Source organism: Copidosoma floridanum, unplaced genomic scaffold (genome assembly GCF_036245765.1).
Source record: "Copidosoma floridanum isolate Cflo_tuat_1 unplaced genomic scaffold, Cflo_Japanese_pri ptg000001l, whole genome shotgun sequence".
In the NCBI taxonomy this organism is placed as follows: domain Eukaryota; kingdom Metazoa; phylum Arthropoda; class Insecta; order Hymenoptera; family Encyrtidae; genus Copidosoma; species Copidosoma floridanum.
Genome location: NW_028321878.1, coordinates 26,067,881 through 26,089,670, shown reverse-complemented (window position 1 = coordinate 26,089,670; position 21,790 = coordinate 26,067,881). Strand labels below are relative to the sequence as shown.

The following is a 21,790-nucleotide window of genomic DNA, read 5'->3' as shown; positions in this document are numbered from 1 at the left end:
ACCGGTCTTTTTTAGGGCCATCGGACGTTGAACTACTTTGCCAAAAAATTTATTAGACCTTAACAAAGTTGACAGAAAACAGCTTTTAGGGGTCACAAAAATTTTAAGCATGCTAAAAGTCGCAAGAGGGTGAATTGGAAGAAAAACTTCAAATGTATCCAATAAGTACAATTTTGCTTAGGCGTCAAGAAACTGACGCAGAAAATTTATCGAGAGTAAAACAGCAGCGTCAAAATCGACAAATAAAGAGTCCATTACGTGAGAGATAAGCTTTTCATTGTACCCTCACAGCAATCTCTGAAATCTTCAAAGATCCTACTTCAGATTTTTAAATAAGTAAAAAATGTTTTTGTGTTTTTGTGGCAATAAAAATGTAGGGTTTAAGGTCCAGGACTTTGTTGTTCTGGTAATAAAGTTGTGAGATATGAGAAAAAAAAATTTTTTTAATATAAATTTTTTGGGGGTTTAAAATCTTAACAGCTTAAAAAAATAGCCCTTTTCGTGAATTATACGGGAGAAACTGTAAATCAACGGCTTCTTATGGCCACCGATTATTTTATGGCATAAAGAATGCACGGTACTTTCTAGCATAATTATTTTTTTTTGAATTTTCACACCCTACTATTTGACCAAATAAACTATATGGATTCCGAAAAAATATGTTTTTAATAAGAAGATTTTTGTTCTGAGATGTGTCAGGAATATGTGTAAAATTTTTAACTGAAAACGTTTCACATTACATGTCAACACACTACGGTTTTTATTTAGTAATTCTCGGGCGAAGCCAAAACGGGGGGGCTGCTAGTTATAATTAAAGTTACGAGAACTAAATCGTTTTTAATCACATCTCCTAGCTCTTAATATAAGATTCATTTACTTAATAATAGAATATTTATTAAAATTAAGATTAAAATTAAAGCTATGACTAGATGCTGTGTGAAAAAAATTTTACTAATAACGTGAAAACTGAAAGACTGCATCAGTAATTATATTTGAACCATGTTTTTTTATGAGATTTTTGTCTTTAACTATGTTTACAAGATATTTTGCCAAACTCTGGCTGAGACTTCTTTTCTTCTCTGATTTCAGGGATGAAAGCCCCACACGTCTTTCGGATAAAAACTCGTATTTTCTGCTAGCCTACAGCTCGGGAGGAAATTTTCAAACAGTTCACGATAGAATACTTTTCTAGTAAACAGAGAATACTAGTTTTACCTAGAAGGTTATGTTGCTCTTTCGACCCCAAAATCGTCGAAAAAACTTCATATTTTGACAGAAAAGGGTGAAAAATCGTACACGATACACACAAGAAAAGTATGGCATTGACTTCTGGATGTTCACCTCCTTTGCCTTTGGTTTAGGAGGCATTCATACAACTAAGGAAAAATGTTGTACTCTCGTCCCTTTTTGCATAACTTTCCCTTGTATAATATTTTAGATTTATTAGTGAAAAATGTTTCAAAAAATTTTTGTAAGTGCATGTATTAACAAGCTTTTATGAAATAACAATTTTAGTATTGATCATGTGACCTGTTCGCAATATTGTGATAGTATTGGCCAGGTGCAAGGGATGGGAGGGGATAGATGAGTCAACGCCAGCGTGCGTAGTGGTGAAAACAGGAAACCTGGGGTACGAAAGTACTGTCATTTTTGCTTAATAAAGGGAAAAATAACAGTATTTCATCAAATTTACAGATGTTATCATCACGTATGCATAAATAGTATCAGTATTATGAAATTGCCGTTACAGAAATGTAAAAAAATGAACTATGTGGTGCCAAGAACGGCTGTAAAATGTAAAAACATATTAACGAAGCCTCGTTAGTATACGATCCAGAGCACACTCTCAGAAGCAGACGGCAAAAAGAAATATAAATACGCGAAATAAGACATGATCATTGTAATTTCTATTATTTAAACATTTATGAAATATGGGTGTAAGAAAGTGCTGTGTTGTTCAGTGTAACAGTAGCGCAAAGACAGATAGAGTAAAATTATATAAATTTTGATGATTATCCAACTCTAAATGAAGGTAATTTTCATGTGCATTGCAACTTAAACAATTTTTTAAATAATCTGAATAAAACGTACATACAGGTTAACTTTTTAGGGAGCTGAAGTGACCGAGATCTGCCTTATTACGACGGCACTTGTCAAATTGCTAACTCCATCACTTTGAAATTATGTAACATCGCACACATGACTACCTTCAACCAACTGTTTACCTTTTTTTAAGGCTTCAGAGTTAAAACAAATCGAGTGTGTGATGTTCCTAAAGCCTGTTTTTATGATAACATCCATTATCAGATGAATAAATGTACTAATTTTTTGCTAATTAATTGATTATTACAAAAGTGTGCCTCGGTGAATGCTGTTGACGTATAATGTGGGTACCCGTGGTTGCATGATTTTGACACCAAGAGTGGCGCTGCATGACATGCACCTGGCCAATAATGACAAGCATCTCTTTTATAAGTCAAATAAGAATTTATAATAATACCAACATCGTCAAGGTTATGTGTATACTAGTTACTGTATGTGTGATACATTAGTATCGAAAAGTGAAGTATTACATAATATTTAATAATTATAATACAGGTTTATAAAATCTTGTAAAAAAAAAGCTTTAGAGGCTCTTTTAAATAGATAATTTCAAAACTTTTGATACGTATTTTTCTTTTTTTTTCATCTAGCAAAAACTAATAAACATAAATATCGTCAAAGATCGTGAATAGGGCTTATGAAATCATTAAGACATGCAATTTTTGTATCTTTATAACGTATTTTATTCCTACTCCTAAAAATTTAATGAATTGTATCCTTACAATTTTTTGTTTATGTGAGAAGGAAAGTCTGAATAATTTTTTACAATCTACTAGATGGAAAAAATGAAGTTTTTTATTCAAGATCCCAGACATGAAAACGTAATTTCATTTAAGGCAGATAAGTCGCTCCCGTGGGAAGGGAGAGGAGCTCTTGTATGTACACAAGGTGCTATGATAAAATCTATTGTGATAACCTTGCTCAAAAACGTCTGCTCTCTCGATTATGGGAAATGCAATTGTGTTCAACTCACAAGTACTTATTAGTGCATTAACGATATGTTTTAAAAAATTTACAGAATATTCTTCAAGATATCAAGTTTTTTATAGTATAAATCAAATAGCTTAAATACTTTTTTTGTGGGAGATAAAAATAAGAAGTAAACGGTGTAGTCAATCTGATCTTGTAAAGATAAAAGTGTTCAATGAATTTTTGAAATTAGCGATTTTAATGATATGGTATTAAAGTACAAAGTGTTATGAAGAGCTATACCAAATTTTAGATAAAAAATTTCGAGTAGAACGGCTTTTAGAAGTGATTTTGTGAAAAGCCATCATGCCACGTCAAAAGTTGAGCTGACGGCAGACAGTGTACTTTTGTGCGTCCTTGTTTCCCGCAGAAGTGTAGCATACGAGCTGGAAACAAATTTTTTTACTGATGTGCAAACACTTTCATAACTGCAGACGCAATTTTGTTGAAACTTTGCACGTTATCAATGAAGCTGTCATAAATAACATTTCAGTTTTTTAAAACATTTTCATTGCTATGTCAAGCGTAATAGGTATTTTTCCAAAACTTTTTTGGCAACTTAAATTTGATTCTATGTTAAACACGATGAAAAAGGGAAAATTTATGGATTTTTTTCTCAAAATTTTTTAAAGCGATTTCGTTCATATTTAGTGACCACATCTATTCAGTGTTTCTTTACAAGATATTTTTTTTTTTGGAAACATTTTTATCGTTAATTTAATTGCGCCCCAACTCCTTAAATAATTGCAAGCGTTAGATTACCAAAACTTACATTTTTTAACAATAAATATAGATATTATTTTAGAGTTACACCATGACAATATTATCCACATTAATATCCTTAGTTACTTCTTAATCATATTGAAAAGTTATAGCTAACCATTTATTCTACTACTATAATTCTATCGTATTTATTATAAAATATTCACAACAAAAAAACTATGTTTTCTTTTAACAATATTTAATATCACGTTTAACTTTCCTTTTATGTTGTTGTAGAGAGAAGATTTGTCTAATATTTTGAAAAACTTGTCGTATGAAAGCGTCCTTGGAATAATAGGCGTTGTCGTATCAAGACCTAAGGATAAATGTAATTTGAAAATGAAAACGGGAAGTATTGAGGTTCTTACAGAGGCTGTAGACATTTTAAATTTAGCGACACAACAGTTACCATTTTCCATTAGAAATTATAGCAAAGCTAAGGAATCGCTTCAACTACAATACAGGTATCTAGCACTTAGATTTCAAAAGCTGCAAAAAAATTTAAGGATTAGGTCATGGATGATTATGAAAATGAGGGACTATCTTAGTAATCGATGTGGCTTCATTGATGTTGTAACTCCAACCTTGTTTCGCAAAACGCCTGGAGTATGTCAATTTTTTAACCATTGGAATTGTGTGCTATACAGATAAATTCATCACGTATTTATTTTATTTTTAACATTTTTTTTTACAGGGTGCCCAAGAATTCGTGGTTCCAACCAAACACCCAGGCAAGTTTTATTCCCTTGTTCAAAGTCCACAGCAGTTCAAACAGTTACTAATGGTCGGTGGGATTGACAGATATTTTCAAGTTGCTCAATGTTTCAGGGATGAGGGCTCTAGAAGTGATAGGCAACCTGAATTCACTCAAGTAAATATTTCCTCAGATAAAGTCAATCTTAATGGAATGAGCACTAAATGTGTTAAATCATTAAGTGTTTCAAAAGAAATATTTGCACCAGATATACATTGATTCTCATTCTCGAATACTATAATCCTTAAGCAAATTCAGTGACTTGATGAACCATCCAATAGGTAACCTTCATCTTCACATTCGAAAACAAGAATGGATGTAGATTAGGTGTAAAATTCTACTTTGTATCAATTAAATTTTCTGTTTTATCAGAAAGTTTTTTTTACAATAATTTTTGAATACTTTCACTGTCAAAGATGATTGTAATGGATGTAAATTTAATGCTTGATCCATTAAATTACGTTAATTTTTTCGATGCCGATGTTTATTTTAATCTTGTTTTTAATTTTATTTGAATTACTTTAGCTTGATATTGAAATGTCTTTTGTAAGCCGTAAAGATGTTATGGAAATGATCGAAGAATTAATATTGTATAGTTGGCCAGAATTTTTAGAGTTACCGATAACTCCATTTCAACACTTAACTTATGAAGAAGCGATGGAGACATATGGTACTGACTGTCCAGACTTAAGAATACCAGGGAAGGTAAGCAAGAATATTTTTGATTTAAATTTAATATTTCAAGATAAATGGTAATTTCAGATACACAAAGTTTCACCAACCAGACGTTATAGTGATGATAATTTTGATGAATCATTTGATATCTATGCTACAACACTCATTGCTAAACAAGTAATTTTCCTTTTTTTCCTTTATTATTATTTTAGCCTAGTTCATTTAAAAAAAACATTGATCCAACAACTGTAACATTTATTTTTGAAATTTTAAGTGAAAATATTTTTTAGCCTTTTTTAACTAAATCTATTAAAGAAACATTGAGTGCTTTTTCCAAAAAAACTTATCCAAAGGCTTCATTAATTCAATTAACAGTATCGGATACTAGATTATGTGAGCTAAGAACGTTGTTTTCTGAATGTACCAGAATTGGTATTGTTAAATCTCTAAATTTAAAGCAAGATGATATTTTATTATTAAGCTATGGTCCAAAATCAGATGCTGTGAGTATTAAAATCTTTCTTGATCCCATAAAATTATAAAATTAAATTATTTTGTATAATGAAATACCAAAAGGCAGTCTAGATATTTATAGCTTCATACTTGATCAGTCAAGTCATCTTATGGTGCTTTGCCCTTAATAGGTGTCCCATGTAGCGGTAGTTTTACAAAAGCTACTCTATTGATAAAGCAGTTTGTATCTTTTGTATACAAAAAAGTTGGTAACATCATAAGAATAAGAACCGTAACGTAAGCTTGTTTATGTTTTTGCAAGTTAAATTGCTCATAGAAACAAACCTTCAAATTTCTTGATAACTAACAAAACGATTCCTGTCACTTTCAAAACGAAGAAATAAATTTTTTTGTTAGCAATCTTTAAAAAAGGGCAGCAAAATAAAAATAGTTTGTACAAGACACTAGGCGTTAGACAAGAATGCACATCTGATTTTATCAAATTTCAATTATTTTTTTCTCAAAAAGTAGACGTACGATTGACATACTTACAGAAAGTGAGTATTAGTACGTATTCTATCTATGGAAAAATAAAAAAAATATATGTATTTGTTAATTTTCAGGGCAAAGCATTTTAACTAGACAAGGTTGTTTTCTTATTTTCTTCTACATAATTATTTTGCTTTGTAAAATAAAGTTGACGTGCGTACTAATTATTCCAAATATGGATCCCACGTGGATCTTACAAAATTATTTTAAATTCAAATAAAATTAAGTTTACATTCTGTACATTATTTTTTTAATATTAAAAGTCTCACTTTTCACCTTGATCAGTTTTGGTATATCTAGCTTTATTTGATACTGACTTTTTTTTTGCAATGTCGAAATACGCGTTCACTTTTAATAAAAATTGAAGTTTGTGAAATCGCACATTAAATTTTAGTACTTTATGTGTGTTTTCTATACACACAAATATGTTCTATTAATATTTATTATTGCCTAAAGCTCAAACACGATTATTTTCATACTATATTGTGTATTTAGCCGTATGGTGGGTGCTAGCATAATGGTAACAGTAGGACAAAGCACTGAGTCAGAGGTTTGATTTTTGTAGAAGCTCAACTCCTACTCACCATCTGCAGGCAGACACACAATCCACAGAGCCATTATGTAGTTCTGCACACGCACACACACACACACACATCTTGTATTGCGATCACTAACCTATACTGCTTTAACTTATTAAACAAATGTCTTTCGATTTAATATATGAAATATTTATGTATTCAACTTTTAAATTTTTCGTTTTAAATTGTCATATATGTTGTAAGCTTGTATAGTTTGCTAAAGTTCTTTACGCACCTTGATTGTTTATTTTTCAGTATATTGACTCGGTTCAACAGCTTTTCTTGCACAAGATTTTCCTGTAGTTCAGTGGCCGCGGCCTTGCTAGCTATGATACCGAAATATGGTTTAATATAAGTGTATTTAATGAGAGATATTCGAGATAAATGTGGTAGTGTCGTGACAATTCTGGATTCGTACTCTTTAATTATATTAATAGAACTAAAAAATATGGTGTTCTACAAAATCCTCCATACACGAAGCATGGGCTGTATGTATATATTTTTTGTGTGTTTGAAGACCCTCCAGGAGATAATTGGGAGGAAGCCAGGATGAGGTAAAAACGTTCTTGGTGTCAGTAATACGAGTGCTTTCACGCTAAATATTTCGGAAAGGTTTTCGGATAACCACGACAAGTGCAGTTATGTAGTGTTGGTAACGGTGACTCCGTTTTACGAGTAGTCTTTGCTCCAATTGTCGTCTTCTTGATGATTCATCAATAATTTTATTGATCATGAAGTACTATCCTATTTTGTTTTTAAAGGCGTTGTTTTTAATCGTTTTGTTGTTGTTTTTCATATAAATACCAAAAGCAAACAATAAATACAAGTGCTCTATCGACCCTCCTGGGACTGTTGCTTATCGTTATTTCTTGCTCGCTTATCACCTCGGTTCTTCCCCACTTGGTACAGTGTTTCTCCATCTTCTAGAAAGTGAGAAATATTTGATTTTAATGTTACGTGAACGGTTTTTTTCATTATATTATTGTAATTTTTGTTATAAATGTAGTTTTATGAATAAAAAAGTACGAGTCTAGAAACAGGAAAATAAATCACAAACATTGTGCTTAATCGTTAGAATGCTTATCATATATTTGGAGCAAAATAGAATTTTCCGTTACAATTTAACACTTAAAATTTTCATTTAGTTCGTTAACCTACAAAAATCAATATAACTATATCAAATTTTAATTAGTTTTTTTTACTCTAAAGATAATATTCTGGTATCTGTAATCCATTTTAGTGGTAACTATGGTTTTTAAGCACGAAGTGACTTTCTAATTATAAAAAATAAAAGTAATATGAATAATGAATATGTAATACATATTTTTTTTTAATTTGAAGAATCGTCAGAAAAAATTTGATTTTCATACTTTATTACTATACATGAATCATTTTCTGACTCTTACTGTATGAAAACGTTATTTGCATTCTAGCGTCCATGCCACGTAGGAATCTAGGTTTTTTTAAAGAAAATCAATAATAAAGGTGTTGAAATTACTTGAAATAAATTTTGCGTGGAATAAATAATTCATAAACAATTTTTCACGATCATTGTTTTTGTTTAAATATTATATTGATTTAATTGTGTCACTTCTAATTTCGTTATAGTAGAAATTTTTACATAACAATTTTATAGCTTAGGAAATATGTATATTTATTACTGGTTGTTAAAATTAAACTGCTTAAATCTTACTCTACTTAATATTTTGAAATACATTATCTGTTAAACATTTTCTGGGAATGCCGAATAATTTAACATTTCTATATCCAATTTTTTTCGATTATCAAAAATTGTTCCTTACATTGAATATTTTAAACCAAAATTTTAAAAATTCTTGAAATTTTGGTAAATCATTTCTATATATTTTTTTCTGGGATTATTGAAGCCTTATTCTACATAATTAAATAAACTTCCTGCAATTTTTTAAAATCAGATTATAGTTCCTAAAAATGACTTACAGCATTAAATAATTTTATCGGTAATTTAAGAGTTTTTTTAATCATCATTTCCTGAAAGAGTAATATTAAGGCAATACCAGTTTATGCCATTGACGATTACTTTATTTGCTTGAAATGAAATAGTAAATTGAAGTATTATACAATAATTTATAACCTGTACGACCTGAACCATCAATAAAAATAATTTTTTGTTTGTTCTCACATATTCAATCAAAAAAGTATTTTTTTTTTTTATCATTTAATGAAATACACAACTTATTTAGTACATCAGTACCCAAAAAATCTCGCGATTATTTAATAACTAAATAATTTAATCCTTTTGAGGGTGCTGTATTTAAGGGCTGTAATCAGATTTGGAAGACTTACGATTTTTTGGGAGTACTCGAGAAAATTCGTAAAAAATTGAGCGAATAACCTATATAACCCAATAATTGATTAATTACCAATCAACCAAACTATCTAGTTAGTTGTGGAAAGCTGTAGGTATCTAAAAAAAAGCTTATGCAAAATAACGAAAAATTCCAATGAATTCTATTTTATTTGGAAGAAAGGTTGTGGGGAGGGAGAGTCGTAGGTGGTAACAAAATATTTGCGTCAGGCCTGCAGGTAATACAAAGCCTGTAGCAGGGTCAACCCATATTTAATTGGATTAAAATCACAGAAAAATAACACGAATTTTTCCTCATTTTGTGTGATAAGTGTGTAAAAGCTATAGAGGTATTGGGGGGAGGTGTGGACAGCCCTTAAATGGACTATGTAGCGAAGAAAGATATACATCCCTGTACTACAAATTTTTAAGAGCTAAATTAAATTAGCAACCTCTTCGCCTTCCCTTAATTTCTCGACGTTTGAAATAGCTTAGGAGCTCCCCTAAAAACTACGTAAAAATTTTCATATTTCTCCTTTATCGAATCTTTCTCTATAAATATGTTTTTGGGATATCTATATCTTTTTAGTAAAATTCATTCGACTGTGAAAAAATTAGGGTCATTCAAAATTAAAGACATGTATACATTAGACGTCTAAAAAATACAATTATATTTCGGTCGCCTCGTTCTCGAGATTATGGGAAAATAATGTAGTACCTCCCCTTCCGAGCAATTCGACCACAAGTTTAGAGACAAAACAAAGGAAGTGCCGTACGCCACCCACCTCGCTCACCCCGCCTCTTGATCGCCGAGCCAGCCTCATTCCCTTTTTTGTGGGCAAGAGACAACAAGTTATCAAAAATCAAAATAAGTAAGTGACGCTTCTCTAACCAAGAAGTGGAAGAGTTTAGAAAGAAGATGAGAAGTGCGCAGGCAGAATTGGCAGAGGCGCTGGGCATCCAGCTAGCAGAGGAAAACGATGCTGAGGATGACGGGTTGAGCGCACATTCCGGGGAAAGTGATCCCCAGGACGAAGAAGGCAATGTTTTGTGGAAAAATACTCTTTATTTATAGTGGAACGTACACAGGCTGCGAGGCAGCAAATAAACACATTAACGTCGCGTCGTAGTCTCCTTTGTTCTCCTCTTCTCTCTTCTTCTTCTTGTTGAGCGAGTGGCAGCTCACACGTCTTGCTTGGCGTGCAGAGCAAGGTAAGATAAGTTAAGAATGTTTACTTTTGCCCCGAGAGTATACGAGTATACCATCTTGGCGGGCTGGCGCTTGTATCACGCCTTGACACGTATCGGTGACGGTTTTAAGTATATTTTCTCTCGGCAGGCTGCATGTTTACACATGCAAATTTATTATTTTCCGTGTTCGTCACCTATAGAAAACAACTTCATCGACGTTAGTGCGATGCTTATTATTTTATATGTAGTCGTCTTGAGCTCTGGCTAACAAGTACTCTCTGTTATCTTTGGCAGAGAAAGAAGACGATGAAGAGTCTCCAGAGAACGAAAATATGGACCCGGGGATAGAAGCCGCCTTAGGGCCAGACCCTTCACGCTCTCAAGCCTGGGAAAAAATATCCCTGTCGGCAGCGCTGAAATCTTGCTGGAATTGGTGGTGCAAGAACGGCCTCTCTAAGGAAGAGAAAGACTCTCTTCTGGAAATATACAAGTGTGCGGACGGTTTCGTCCCCCTGGAACTTAACCCAGAAGTGGCACACATCTTGTCGAATCATGCCAAAGCTTGCGATTTGCACATTCCAAAAAGGTAAGTGCAGATTAGAGTGGCGCTTACAGCGTTAGGCTGGGCGCTTGCCAGCGTTATGGAGTACAAAGCTTTCGATTTTACTTTAGACCTGGTCAAGTCCCTTGGCGACGCGGCCAAGCTGATAGTAGAGAGCTTCGCCTCAGAAACCAAGTCCAAAAGAGCATGCATCTCGGCCTCTACGAGCAAAGAGGTTAAGGCGATTTTGGAAGGAACTGAGCCGGAGAAGTTGTTGTTCGGTGATGACCTCTCCCGCAAGCTGAAAAAAGCCAAGGCTATAGAGAAAGTAGCAGGAGAAATAAAGGGTAAAGGAGCTGCCCCCCAGAGGCAGTCTTTAAACTCCTTGGGCCCGCGGGAAAAGCGGCCGTTCCACCAATAGGCGGGCCAGAGCCAACAGCAAGGCAGACCGAGGCTACAGTTCAGGGGCAACGCAAGGTACCAAAGGGACCGCGGGACCAGCACGGCTCTCTCACAGGAAGCGAGCAACTGGAAGTAAGTCATATCACAGGCCGGTTAAGATACTTTTATGGCAATTGGCGAAAAATATCCCAAGACAAATTTGTACTAAGTTGCGTCAAGGGTTATAAGATTGAGTTTGAAGCGCTCCCCGTCCAAGCTACTGTAACGGGTAGTCACTCTCGTTCGGCGGGGGAGACGGAAAAAATACGCATCGAGCTGATTAGACTGATCGAGAAAGGTGTAGTCGAAGAGGTAGCAGACGAGCCGGATCGTTTTTACTCGTCGTATTTTTTGGAGCCAAAGAAGGATGATTCATTTAGATTTATTCTAAACCTCAAGGAACTGAATAAATGGCTCTCCCTGCTTCACTTCAAGTTGGAGGAAATCAGAGGAGCCCAGTCTCGCCTTCACGCTGGCTGCTATATGGGTACAGTGAACTTGGAGGAGGCGTACTACACGGTCCCAGTGCACAGTAGTTCGAGTATATATTTATGCTTTAGATTTCGGGGAAAAGTTTTCCAATACGCATGCCTTCCTTTCGGGCTTGACATGTGCCCATACTTTTTTATAAAAATATGAAAACCGGTAGCGTTTCATCTAAGAAAGCGCAGATTTAGCTTGGTCATTTTCCTAGATGATTTCCTTTGCTTGGGTGACGATTTCTAGGCTTGCAAGTTTAATTCAAAAGAAACGGTTAGGTTGTTACGGTGGCTAGATTTTTTGGTGAACGAAAGGAAGTGCAGCTTGGTCCCAGCGACACTGTGCAAGTTCTTGGGTTTCTTGCTAGACTTGGTTCAACTATGCACGTTATTACCACGGGATAAGATAGACAGACACCTGAGGAATATAGACTACATAAGTAACAAATCAGAATGTAGCATTAGGGAGTTGTCACGGTTATTGGGCAGCTTGGTCGTGACATTGCCAGCAATAAAGTACGGGTTGCTTTACACAAAAATTCTTGAAAAGCACAAGTTAGTGGTGTTGTTAGGCTGTGGCATGAACTACAAAGGCAGGCTGCACATCACGGCAGCCGTGAGAGCGGAGCTCGACTGGTGGAGGACTACCAGTGGCTAAAAAAGCGCGCACCCAAATAGGTTCGATCTTATGATCTTCACGGATGCTTCGGATTCAGGTTGGGGGGCCATGGATGGCAAATTCGATGCGCATGGATTCTGGAACGAGTCGCATAAAGCTCATTTGATTAATTTCAGAGAACTTTTAGCAGTGAAGTTAGGTATTGCGGCCCTAGCCAAAGGAGTCGAGGACTCTTCGATTTTATTACGAGTCGACAATACAATAGTCCTGGCATATATAAATAGTATGGGCAGTGTGTCATTCCAGAAATACACTAGTCTGGCGCGGGAAATCTGGCAGTGGGCCGAAGCTAGGAACAGTTTTATTTTCGCCTCTTACATTTTGTCGACAGATAACTCCAGGGCAGATTGCCTATCCTGCGTCCCAAATTTAGATACGGAATGGTCTTTAAACGATTGGGCCTTCCAGAGAATAGTGAAGGAATTTGGCCAGCCGGGGGTGGACCTATTTGCCAGTGCCGTAATGCCAAATGTTATAGGTTTTACGCGTGGAAGCCTTATCAGAACGCGGAAAGAGGAGATGCTTTCACGGTAGATTGGGATACGAGTTATTTTTACACGTTTCCTCCTTTTGCGCTGATCTCAAAGGTGCTCCTCAAAATAGAAACGGATGATGCCGTAGGGGCGTTAGTGGTCCCGGACTGGTCAAGCCAAGTCTGGTACCCGTCTTTTAAGCGCATGATAAAAGGCAAACCGATAATGTTCAAACCTGGTAATGATCTCTTGGGTATCACACAGGTCTTTACGTCACCCCAGAGCACACTGTCTGCGCCTGATAGCAGCCCGTGTATCAAGAAGGCCTTCCGGAGGAGGGGAGTTCCTGTGGAGGCATTAGAGGTGATGATAGCTTCGTTAGCGCCAGCGACGTTTAAGCAGGCTGTTCACTCAAAGCGTGGAGGAGATTCTGTGAGGCCAGAGGGCTGGACCCTCTGTCCCCCGAAAAGTCAGTCATGCTGTCGTTTCTATCAGAAGAATTTGCCAACGGGGCGTCCTTTAGTACATTGAATGCGCGCAAAAGCGCGATTTCACTTATCTCCCAAAATAAATTGGGTGAGGAAGCGCTAGTCTCAAGGTTCATGAAGGGGGTGGCCAGATTAAAGCCTCCAAAGCCAAAATATGACACTATTTAGAATGTGTCAATCGTCCTACGATATTTGAGAGGGCTGTTCCCGGCCGAGAATTTAAACCTGCCAGACCTAACCGAAAAGACTGTAGTTCTTCTAGCCTTAATTTCGGGCTGAATACCATAAACTTTGGCAAGCATTGATCTGGATAATATTCAGAATACAAGAGAAGGCATGCTTATAAAGATTTCGGATTTGATGAAAACCTCAAGACCAGGAAGGAGCCAGCCATTGCTGAATCTGTCCTGGTTCACCAAGAACCCGAAGGTCTGCGTTGCAAGCACGGTGGCTCGATATATGGAGGTCTCTGGCACGATGAGACCGCCAGGAGCAAAACGGCTATTTGTGGTGACTAGGAAGCCTTTTGAACCAGTGGAAGCGCAATCCATTAGAAGGTGGATTAAATCCGTGTTAAACAAGAGTGGCATTGATACCGAGGTCTTCTCAGCACATTCAAGGAGGCACGCCAGCACTTCAGCAGCCCTGGTCGAGGGAGTTAATCTCGACGTGATAAGACGTACAGCGGGCTGGACTAAGAACTATCAATCCTTTGCCAATCACTACAATAAGCCAATCAGGTCAAGCGAGGACGCTTTCGCATCAGTGGTTTTAGATTCATAGCTTGTACTTAACGTTGATCTCAAGTATGTTTGAATCAGTTGTATCACAAAAAAAAGTTTGAATAAATAAAGTGATAATTTTAAGGTTTGTTGCTGAAGATCTACATTGTTTTCCCATAATCTCGAGAACGAGGCGGCTGAAATATAATTGACCGATCAAATGAACTTACCTGTTGTGAAGTTCGATCGCAATTATATGAAGGAAGCCTCGTTCGAAGAGATTATAGTCCCACTAAGGAAGCATTAATCTTCTTGATTTCTTTACTTCCTTCGCGCCTCTTTCCTTTACGAAACCATAAAATTTTTATTTAGATGTCGAATTGCCCAGAAGGGGGGTACTACATTGTTTTCCCATAATCTCTACAAACGGGACTTCCTTTATATAATTTTAAAAATTTAAAAATATATGAACAATGTTTTTAAATATAAACAACAAAAAATAATTTTTAATATAAGTTTTCCATAAAAAGTAACCTTAAGGGTAAAAAAGTCCAGAAAAAAGTTATTCCTTCGTAAATATTATAATCTGTCAACTTTACTTTTTTATTTTCTTTATGGTAGTTGTAAATAGATGATTTTATCATATTCATATTTAAAAAAAATAACAGAAAATTAAGCATTTACCCAAAAAAAAATAGGAGTTGACGCCTTTTGAGATAATAGTTTTGTGTATCGTACCGTTTTTTACTAATAAAGATGTAGCTTGGTTTTATTTAAAAAACTCCAAATAGTTTTTTAAATATTAAAAAAAAAGTTTTTGGGGGTAAACTTCAGGGGTGATTTTAACTCCTTAAATTAACAAGTTAGCACGTAAAAAAAAACACAAGTTACACATTTTTCCAAGTACTACAACTGGGGGCCCTTTCTTGTCAGTGAAAAAATACGCTTGGGTCTTTTTGTTATTGATAAAAAACAATGTTAATTGATAAACAAGCGTATTAACCAATTAATATAGTGAGTTCAAGTATTCTGAATATTAAGAAATCGGGTCATGTCAAAGCCAGCGCCTCTAACCAAATAATTAAATGCGCTTGAGTCGTGCCATTGTAAATAAATAATAATTTCAATTAATAAACCACTGTTATAAGCCAAATGACACAATGAGCTCGTTTTTGAAGTTATACTTCTATAGGCGCGTTATACGCGGGGGTAAATCAACGATTTCAGATTTTGACCCTGAGAAAAAGTGTCACGGAAGTGGATTTTGCTTGATTCTCCCCCTTCACCCCGCCACACATTTTAAATTTTATGAAATTTATTTCTTTTTCTTTTAACTCATTCTAAAAAAAAAAAAAAAAAAACATTTCCCAAAATTATTTGAACCCCCAACTTCTTACTTTCAAGCCACGACCCTTACTTACTCTACTATGAGCAGGCCTTTTTTAAAAATACAAGCAGTTACAGCCGTACAGTTTCAAGTTTGTAGAGTGCAAGAGGAGGTGCGCGGTAAAGGGGTCTCGGATGCGCGGGCAGGGGGACTCCCCGTTCCTCGCCTCTCTGAATGATACTCCCAAACCTCCTTAAAAAACTAAGCAATTGGTATATTTTAACAGAGCACCCTTCCAATTCATTAATAAACATTTATTTCTACGTATTCAATTTGTTACTTTTACAATAAATAAATAATTTTTTATACTATTCTTTCATATTTTTTCAAAATCTTCAAAAATTATAAAAAAATTTTTTGTACTGTACGAGTACAACAATTAATTTTTATTGTATTTTAATTTTTTTTCAATTTTTCATTCGTGATTCAAGTGGTTCTTTGATTTAAGGACGTTTTTCACATAGTTCGTGGGGGAAAGTTCAGAGAAATGACAGGAACGGTAATGTGTAGAGTAAAGCTAGGAATTCTAGTTCTTATGCGAATGTACTCATATACATGCTTTCACGCACACCTTATTCCCTCTTTCTAAATTTATTTAAAATTTTACTTGTAGGTCTATTTGAAAATTTGATAGGATTTTCTAAACGTAATCCTTTGTACCCAAAAAATGAGGAGATTCTTATAAATCATATAAATGACATTTGATGTAATTTTTTCTTATGGTAACATGTTAAATATCCATTTTTTTTAATGTATCATGTATACAATAATGGTACAGTCAAACGAACTGCAATTTTCGTGGGTATTTTTTATGCTATTTCAATATACGTTTGACGTTTCAATAATATCTGTCAAAAAAACCTATGTGTGATTAACGTCCTGAAGGGACATTCACTGGCATGTAATATACTACCCTATTATAGAAAACTATACTACAGGATGGTTTTTTTTAATTTTCTGTACACAATTATACTTTGGGTATTAAATATAGAGAAATAAGTGTGGTATCATACGTGATATTCCACCCAATCAACGTAGGTATAATCTTTCCCACGATAGTTGCACCACCTTTGTACACAATATTGTTTCATAGAAGGTATTGTTATACTCAAAATTATACTGTTTGCCATATAATTTCATAGAAGTTTAACTTCATACTTTTCAATAATATAATTAATTTATAATTAAGAAACATAAATCAAATGCTATACTAGATTTGAGTCTTCATTAATGTTGAATATATATCAAGCACCTTTTGCCAAACGACCCAGGGTGCTTAAATTTTTTTATTTTAAATAAATAATAACATTACTAGAAGCGCTTTAACTCAGCTACAAAGGTTGCCCGAGTCTTTTCGCTATTGATAAATAATGTCAATTAATAAATTAATATTTGTTTTAAACCAAGTGTTAAAGTTCCCGTGAGTCTTTTCGTTATTAATGAATAATACAATTAACTAAAAAATGATCACCCCTCACCCAATGGTACTGTGCATTCGGGTCTACTCATATTTAATATATTTTAATGTTAAATAAAAACAGGCGCTTTTTACGACATGATCCAGTGATAGAAAGTCTTTTCGTTATCAATAAACATTAATAATAATAATAAAACAAGCTCTCATAACCAAGTGATTCAGTGATCTAAAGTCATTTTATTTGTAGTAAGCAATAATGACAATTTTTAAACCAGCGCTATTAACCAAATGACACAGCGTGCCCAGGTCTTTTCAATTTTATTAAATAATGATATTAATTGATAACCAGGTGCCTTTCACTCATCGTGTTTGTGATCTTCTTGTTTTTAATAAATAATAATGTTAATAATGATAAAGCGCCATTCACTAAACAACCCAGTGCACTTGAGTCTTTTCATTTTCAATAAATACTAATGTTAAATTCTGTCTTCAACTAAATAAACTAGTGTGCCTTAGACCTCTCGTTTTTTTATTTGTAAAACACTTATTTATTAAACAATCACTTTTAACGAAATAACGCGGTGTGCTTGGGACTCCCAGTTTCTTATTAACAATACTCTTTCATGTTATAAAATAACTATTGACAGCTTAAAACAGTACTTTTAAGATCCCTCTCTTTTTACATATTTACATTACTTTAGATCATGTAACAGATGCCCTACCCATATTATATTGTAATCACTTAGAAATAATTTATTTATGACTTTAAAAAAATTTTAAACCCAATATTAGGTTGGTCTAAGTAGGATTTACGGTGTACGTATGGATGTATGTTAAAGATTATTATACGTACGAAAATCTAAAAGATCATGAAACATAGTACTGAAAAAATTAATTCAGTGTTAAATAAATCATATTTAAATTAGGCCTATGCGTGAATTTGTTTCTATTTGATTGGTCATGCCTCAAACTTGTTTAGTAGATAGAAATAAAATAATTCATACAACTTTTTTTTTTTTTTTTTTATAAACTAAATTTGTATTTTACAGTGTCTTCTTAACAATCAATTCGTATGACTGAATATCAAATAAAAATCTTTCATTTTTATACAACATTTGTGTAGGCATCAATAACGCATTAAAATTAAGTTATAATTGCATCTAGTGAGTGATATAAAATACAACAAAATAAGAATGCCAACTGTTACAAATACCAATACAAATATTAATTTTAAACTTGATATTTTTATGCAATTTGGGATTTAAGAATGACTGATTGTACTGAAAAGGATCCGTAAGAAGTACTCAATGTTTCCGTTCAGCATAATTTAATCTCGTAAAAATTATAAAAACAATTTATATTTTGCTAAAGTAAAATAATAAAAACTAAATATTTTAAAATAATGATATAAAAGAATTAATAAGAAACTGGAGCCCCGAAGTGCCCTGCAATATTTGTGTTGTTGATCGCAACTTTTTCATAATTATATTATCATTGATGGAAAAAATGTTAGGTTTAAAGCAATTCGCTGAATGTGAGTAAGGCATCTGTAAAATAATTAATAACAATATCACTAATATATAAAGCAAAGTCGCAAAAACCGTCGTGATCGCTAACCGTGAAAATTACTTGACCGATTTTGATGAAATTTCGTAGACTGATTTTTGACACTTCCTAGATATTAACAATAATAAGCTTCAAGTTTCGCAATAAAAACATAAAAACACTATCTTTAAGCATTAGTTTGGTGTGATACATGCAATCAAAGGCAGTGAACCTGATTATAATAATCTCAAACAGGACGTGGATGTCCATAGTTGTTCACTGGCAGCACTTAAAAGAACAAAGCTTTTAGTCGTGCTGCTGGATATCCCGGCTACCAATGACACAGTAGGCAATGGTCTGGTAACTGACGCTGATTTGCTACCTGGATCGCAAAAGTGACTGCGTGTCATGAAATCAAAGGCATTGTAAACGCTAACCTCCTTGACATCATAATACCAGGAGACGTCTGGCTCCAGCATTACTAGCGCAAATGCTGAAGGGTGTAATAGCTGTTCTTCCAACCAAACTGGTGCTGTTAAAATATCTCTTGCAACAACAGCAAGTTAAGGAGAATAATCTACAGGGATGCAGGTAGTCACGTCTAATGGAAATATTAGCCTCTGACTACAAGTATCACCACTGACCCTTTGCAGAACCATCATTAATCTTTACGTTTATAAAACCACCATTAATTTCATCAGTACTTTTTAGGTCCATTAAGCGTTAAAATATCTCCAACAAATCTTTTTTTTAACGATTATTTCCCAAAAATATTTTAAATCAAATTCCGAGAACGATTTGCCCATTAATAGACTCTATGAAGACGGACACTCTTAAACCAAATTAGTCATTCACTGGCACACGCCATGAGTAGAGTTGTTCGTCGCAAGGCTGGAAACCGCAGTACCGATAACCCTGCATTACCCTCTCGACTCTAAGCATTCAACTTAGGTTGGGATGGTCTTTAACAGGTAAAGACACGAACCAATCTTCATCTTGGACCGCTAAAATGACTAAGCTCCATGGAAAAAGTAGGTGCTTTGAACTACAAAGTCTCTGGCATAACACCAGGAGATATTGGAAAAAAGCCCTACAACTAGCATCACTGCTTCAGAGCGTTGTGGTTTTCCTCATGACTAGTATGGAGCTACAACAGCAGAGCAGACAAGATCGCTATGCAATTTACATAAAATGTTCTGCAATGATGTTCAGTACTGAAAGAGTAATGTAAGGAGTTATAAAAATTACCTTAAACTGGATACGAAAAATGATAACTACATCTTAACCCATTGCTTAAGGACCATGTGATTAGTAATATGCCAAACAACAGAAGAGTTTAAAAAATTGGTAACTATATTCTTGAGAACAGCATGTTTTACGTAGTCTTACTCAAATTTTTATTGAATATTCAAATGTTAATATTATAGCTTATTTACTTGCACGCATTTTTCTTTACATTACTATGACTCAGTAGACCACTCAACAATGTACCTCGTTGGCCTAAGCGGGAGAAAATTCGGCAATAGATCTTATAGTGTGTTAGAATAAATTTTTTGCCCCATAGACTTTTTTTTAAATTCGTAATAACAAAAAAACAATTAAATTGGGTAGATTAAGATCATTAAAATTTATTATCTTGAAACAAAATCTCTAAAAATATTTGGAATTGGCCCAAAATAATGGTAAAAGTGACAAAAACAACTTTTTTGCCTATTAAACGAAAGCATTAACAGGCAAAAAATAGTTAAATATAAAACAATGCGCAATAAAAGGCCCAACAACAAAACCAGCCGTGTTGCTCCCAAGCTGGTTCAATAGGTTTTTTTTGCAAATAGCAAAATACTGTTATTTTGGCAATTTTTAATAAAATGCATAACTCCAGTTTCTTTGCGTATTAATTTAGAGATAATGTTCCACTCGTAAAATTGAGGTATGCTGAAAATTTCGCATCGATTCTCACCTGGAAGCCAACTCGACCGTCAACAGAAAGTAAACTCTTTTCTGGGAGCCAACTCGACGTTGGTCTTCTTAATGACCAGAGAGCCAGTTCGACAATTTCCTAACTTTTAAGAGTGAACTCAACATCTCCGAATATAGTAACACAGCTATTCATTGGTATTGTTAAAAAAAAAAAAAAATTAATTAATAGGTAAGCCAGTATTAAAGGTAAGTACTCATACGTTTATCAGTGTACCCTACAAACATTGATTACCGATCGACCAATCGTCGGTGGTAAGTAAATAAACTGTATTGGCGAGGTACAATCCTTTGAGCAATATATACAGTGCGCCCTTTTCAAGAGCTGATGAGCGAACTCAGGCCCCCAATTTTTACGCATTGGGAAAAGTTTTAAAAAAATCATGAGTTACAATATGATAAGTGTTTACAAAAAAAATTTTTTAAGCTAGCAAGCATCATTGATGAACGAGTGGCGCCCCGTCTCGGTTTCGCCTGAGACTTACTAATTATAACACCGTCGTGTGTTAACATGTAATGTGAAACGTTTTCAGTTAAAAATTTTACATCTATTCCTGACACTTCTCAGAACAAAAATCTTCTTATTAAAAACATATTTGTTCAAAATCCATACAGTTTACTTGGTCAAATGATAAGCTGTAAAAATTAAAAATAATATAATCATGCTGAAACGTACCATGCGTTCCTTATGCCATAAAATAATCATTGGCCACAAAGGGCCCTTGATTTGCAGTTTCTCCCGTACAATTTATGAAAAGGCTATTTTTTAAAGCTGTTAACATTTAAAACTTCCAAAAAATATATACTAAAAAAATAATTTTTTTTCTCTTATCTTACAACTTTATTACCAAAGCAACAAAGTCCTAGAGCTTTATCTCCACATTTTTTATCGCCACAAAAATACAAATATATTTTCTACTTATTTAATAAACTGAAAGATTTAAGAGATTACTGTGAAGGTACAATGAAAAGCTGATTTCTCACGAAATGGCTTCTTTATTTGTCGATTTTGACGCTGCTGTTCCAATCTCAATAAATTTTCTACGTCAGTTTCTTGACGCCTAAAATTGTATTTATTAGGTACATTTGAAGTTTTCCTTCCAATTCACCTTCTTGCAACTTTTGGCATGCTTAAGACTTTTGTGAGCCATAAAGGCTGTTTTCTGTCAACTTTGTTAAGTTCTAACATATTTGTTGGCAAAGTAGATTTCGACGTCCGATGGCCCTAAAAAAGACCGGTGAGCTTCTTAAGTAAACTCTTTCTTGACTGAAGTTAACAGC

The 21,790-nt window shown here is 34.2% G+C and overlaps 1 protein-coding gene across 4 annotated transcripts in view; it reads left to right on the top strand.

Annotated features, from left to right (window-relative positions):
- The window catches only part of AspRS-m (aspartyl-tRNA synthetase, mitochondrial), a 73,964-nt gene that overhangs the window by 20,832 nt on the left and 31,342 nt on the right, over nucleotides 1-21,790 (top strand). For 2 of the 4 annotated variants that reach the window (XM_089591613.1, XM_014349945.2), the window contains 5 exons: nucleotides 4,072-4,440; nucleotides 4,529-4,705; nucleotides 5,114-5,293; nucleotides 5,351-5,440; nucleotides 5,554-5,766. In XM_089591613.1, coding sequence (XP_089447739.1) covers nucleotides 4,072-4,440; nucleotides 4,529-4,705; nucleotides 5,114-5,293; nucleotides 5,351-5,440; nucleotides 5,554-5,766 — 1,029 coding nt within the window. The remainder of the gene's footprint in view (nucleotides 1-4,071; nucleotides 4,441-4,528; nucleotides 4,706-5,113; nucleotides 5,294-5,350; nucleotides 5,441-5,553; nucleotides 5,767-21,790) is intronic. The other 2 variants (XM_089591618.1, XM_089591624.1) reach the window with 2 other exon arrangements.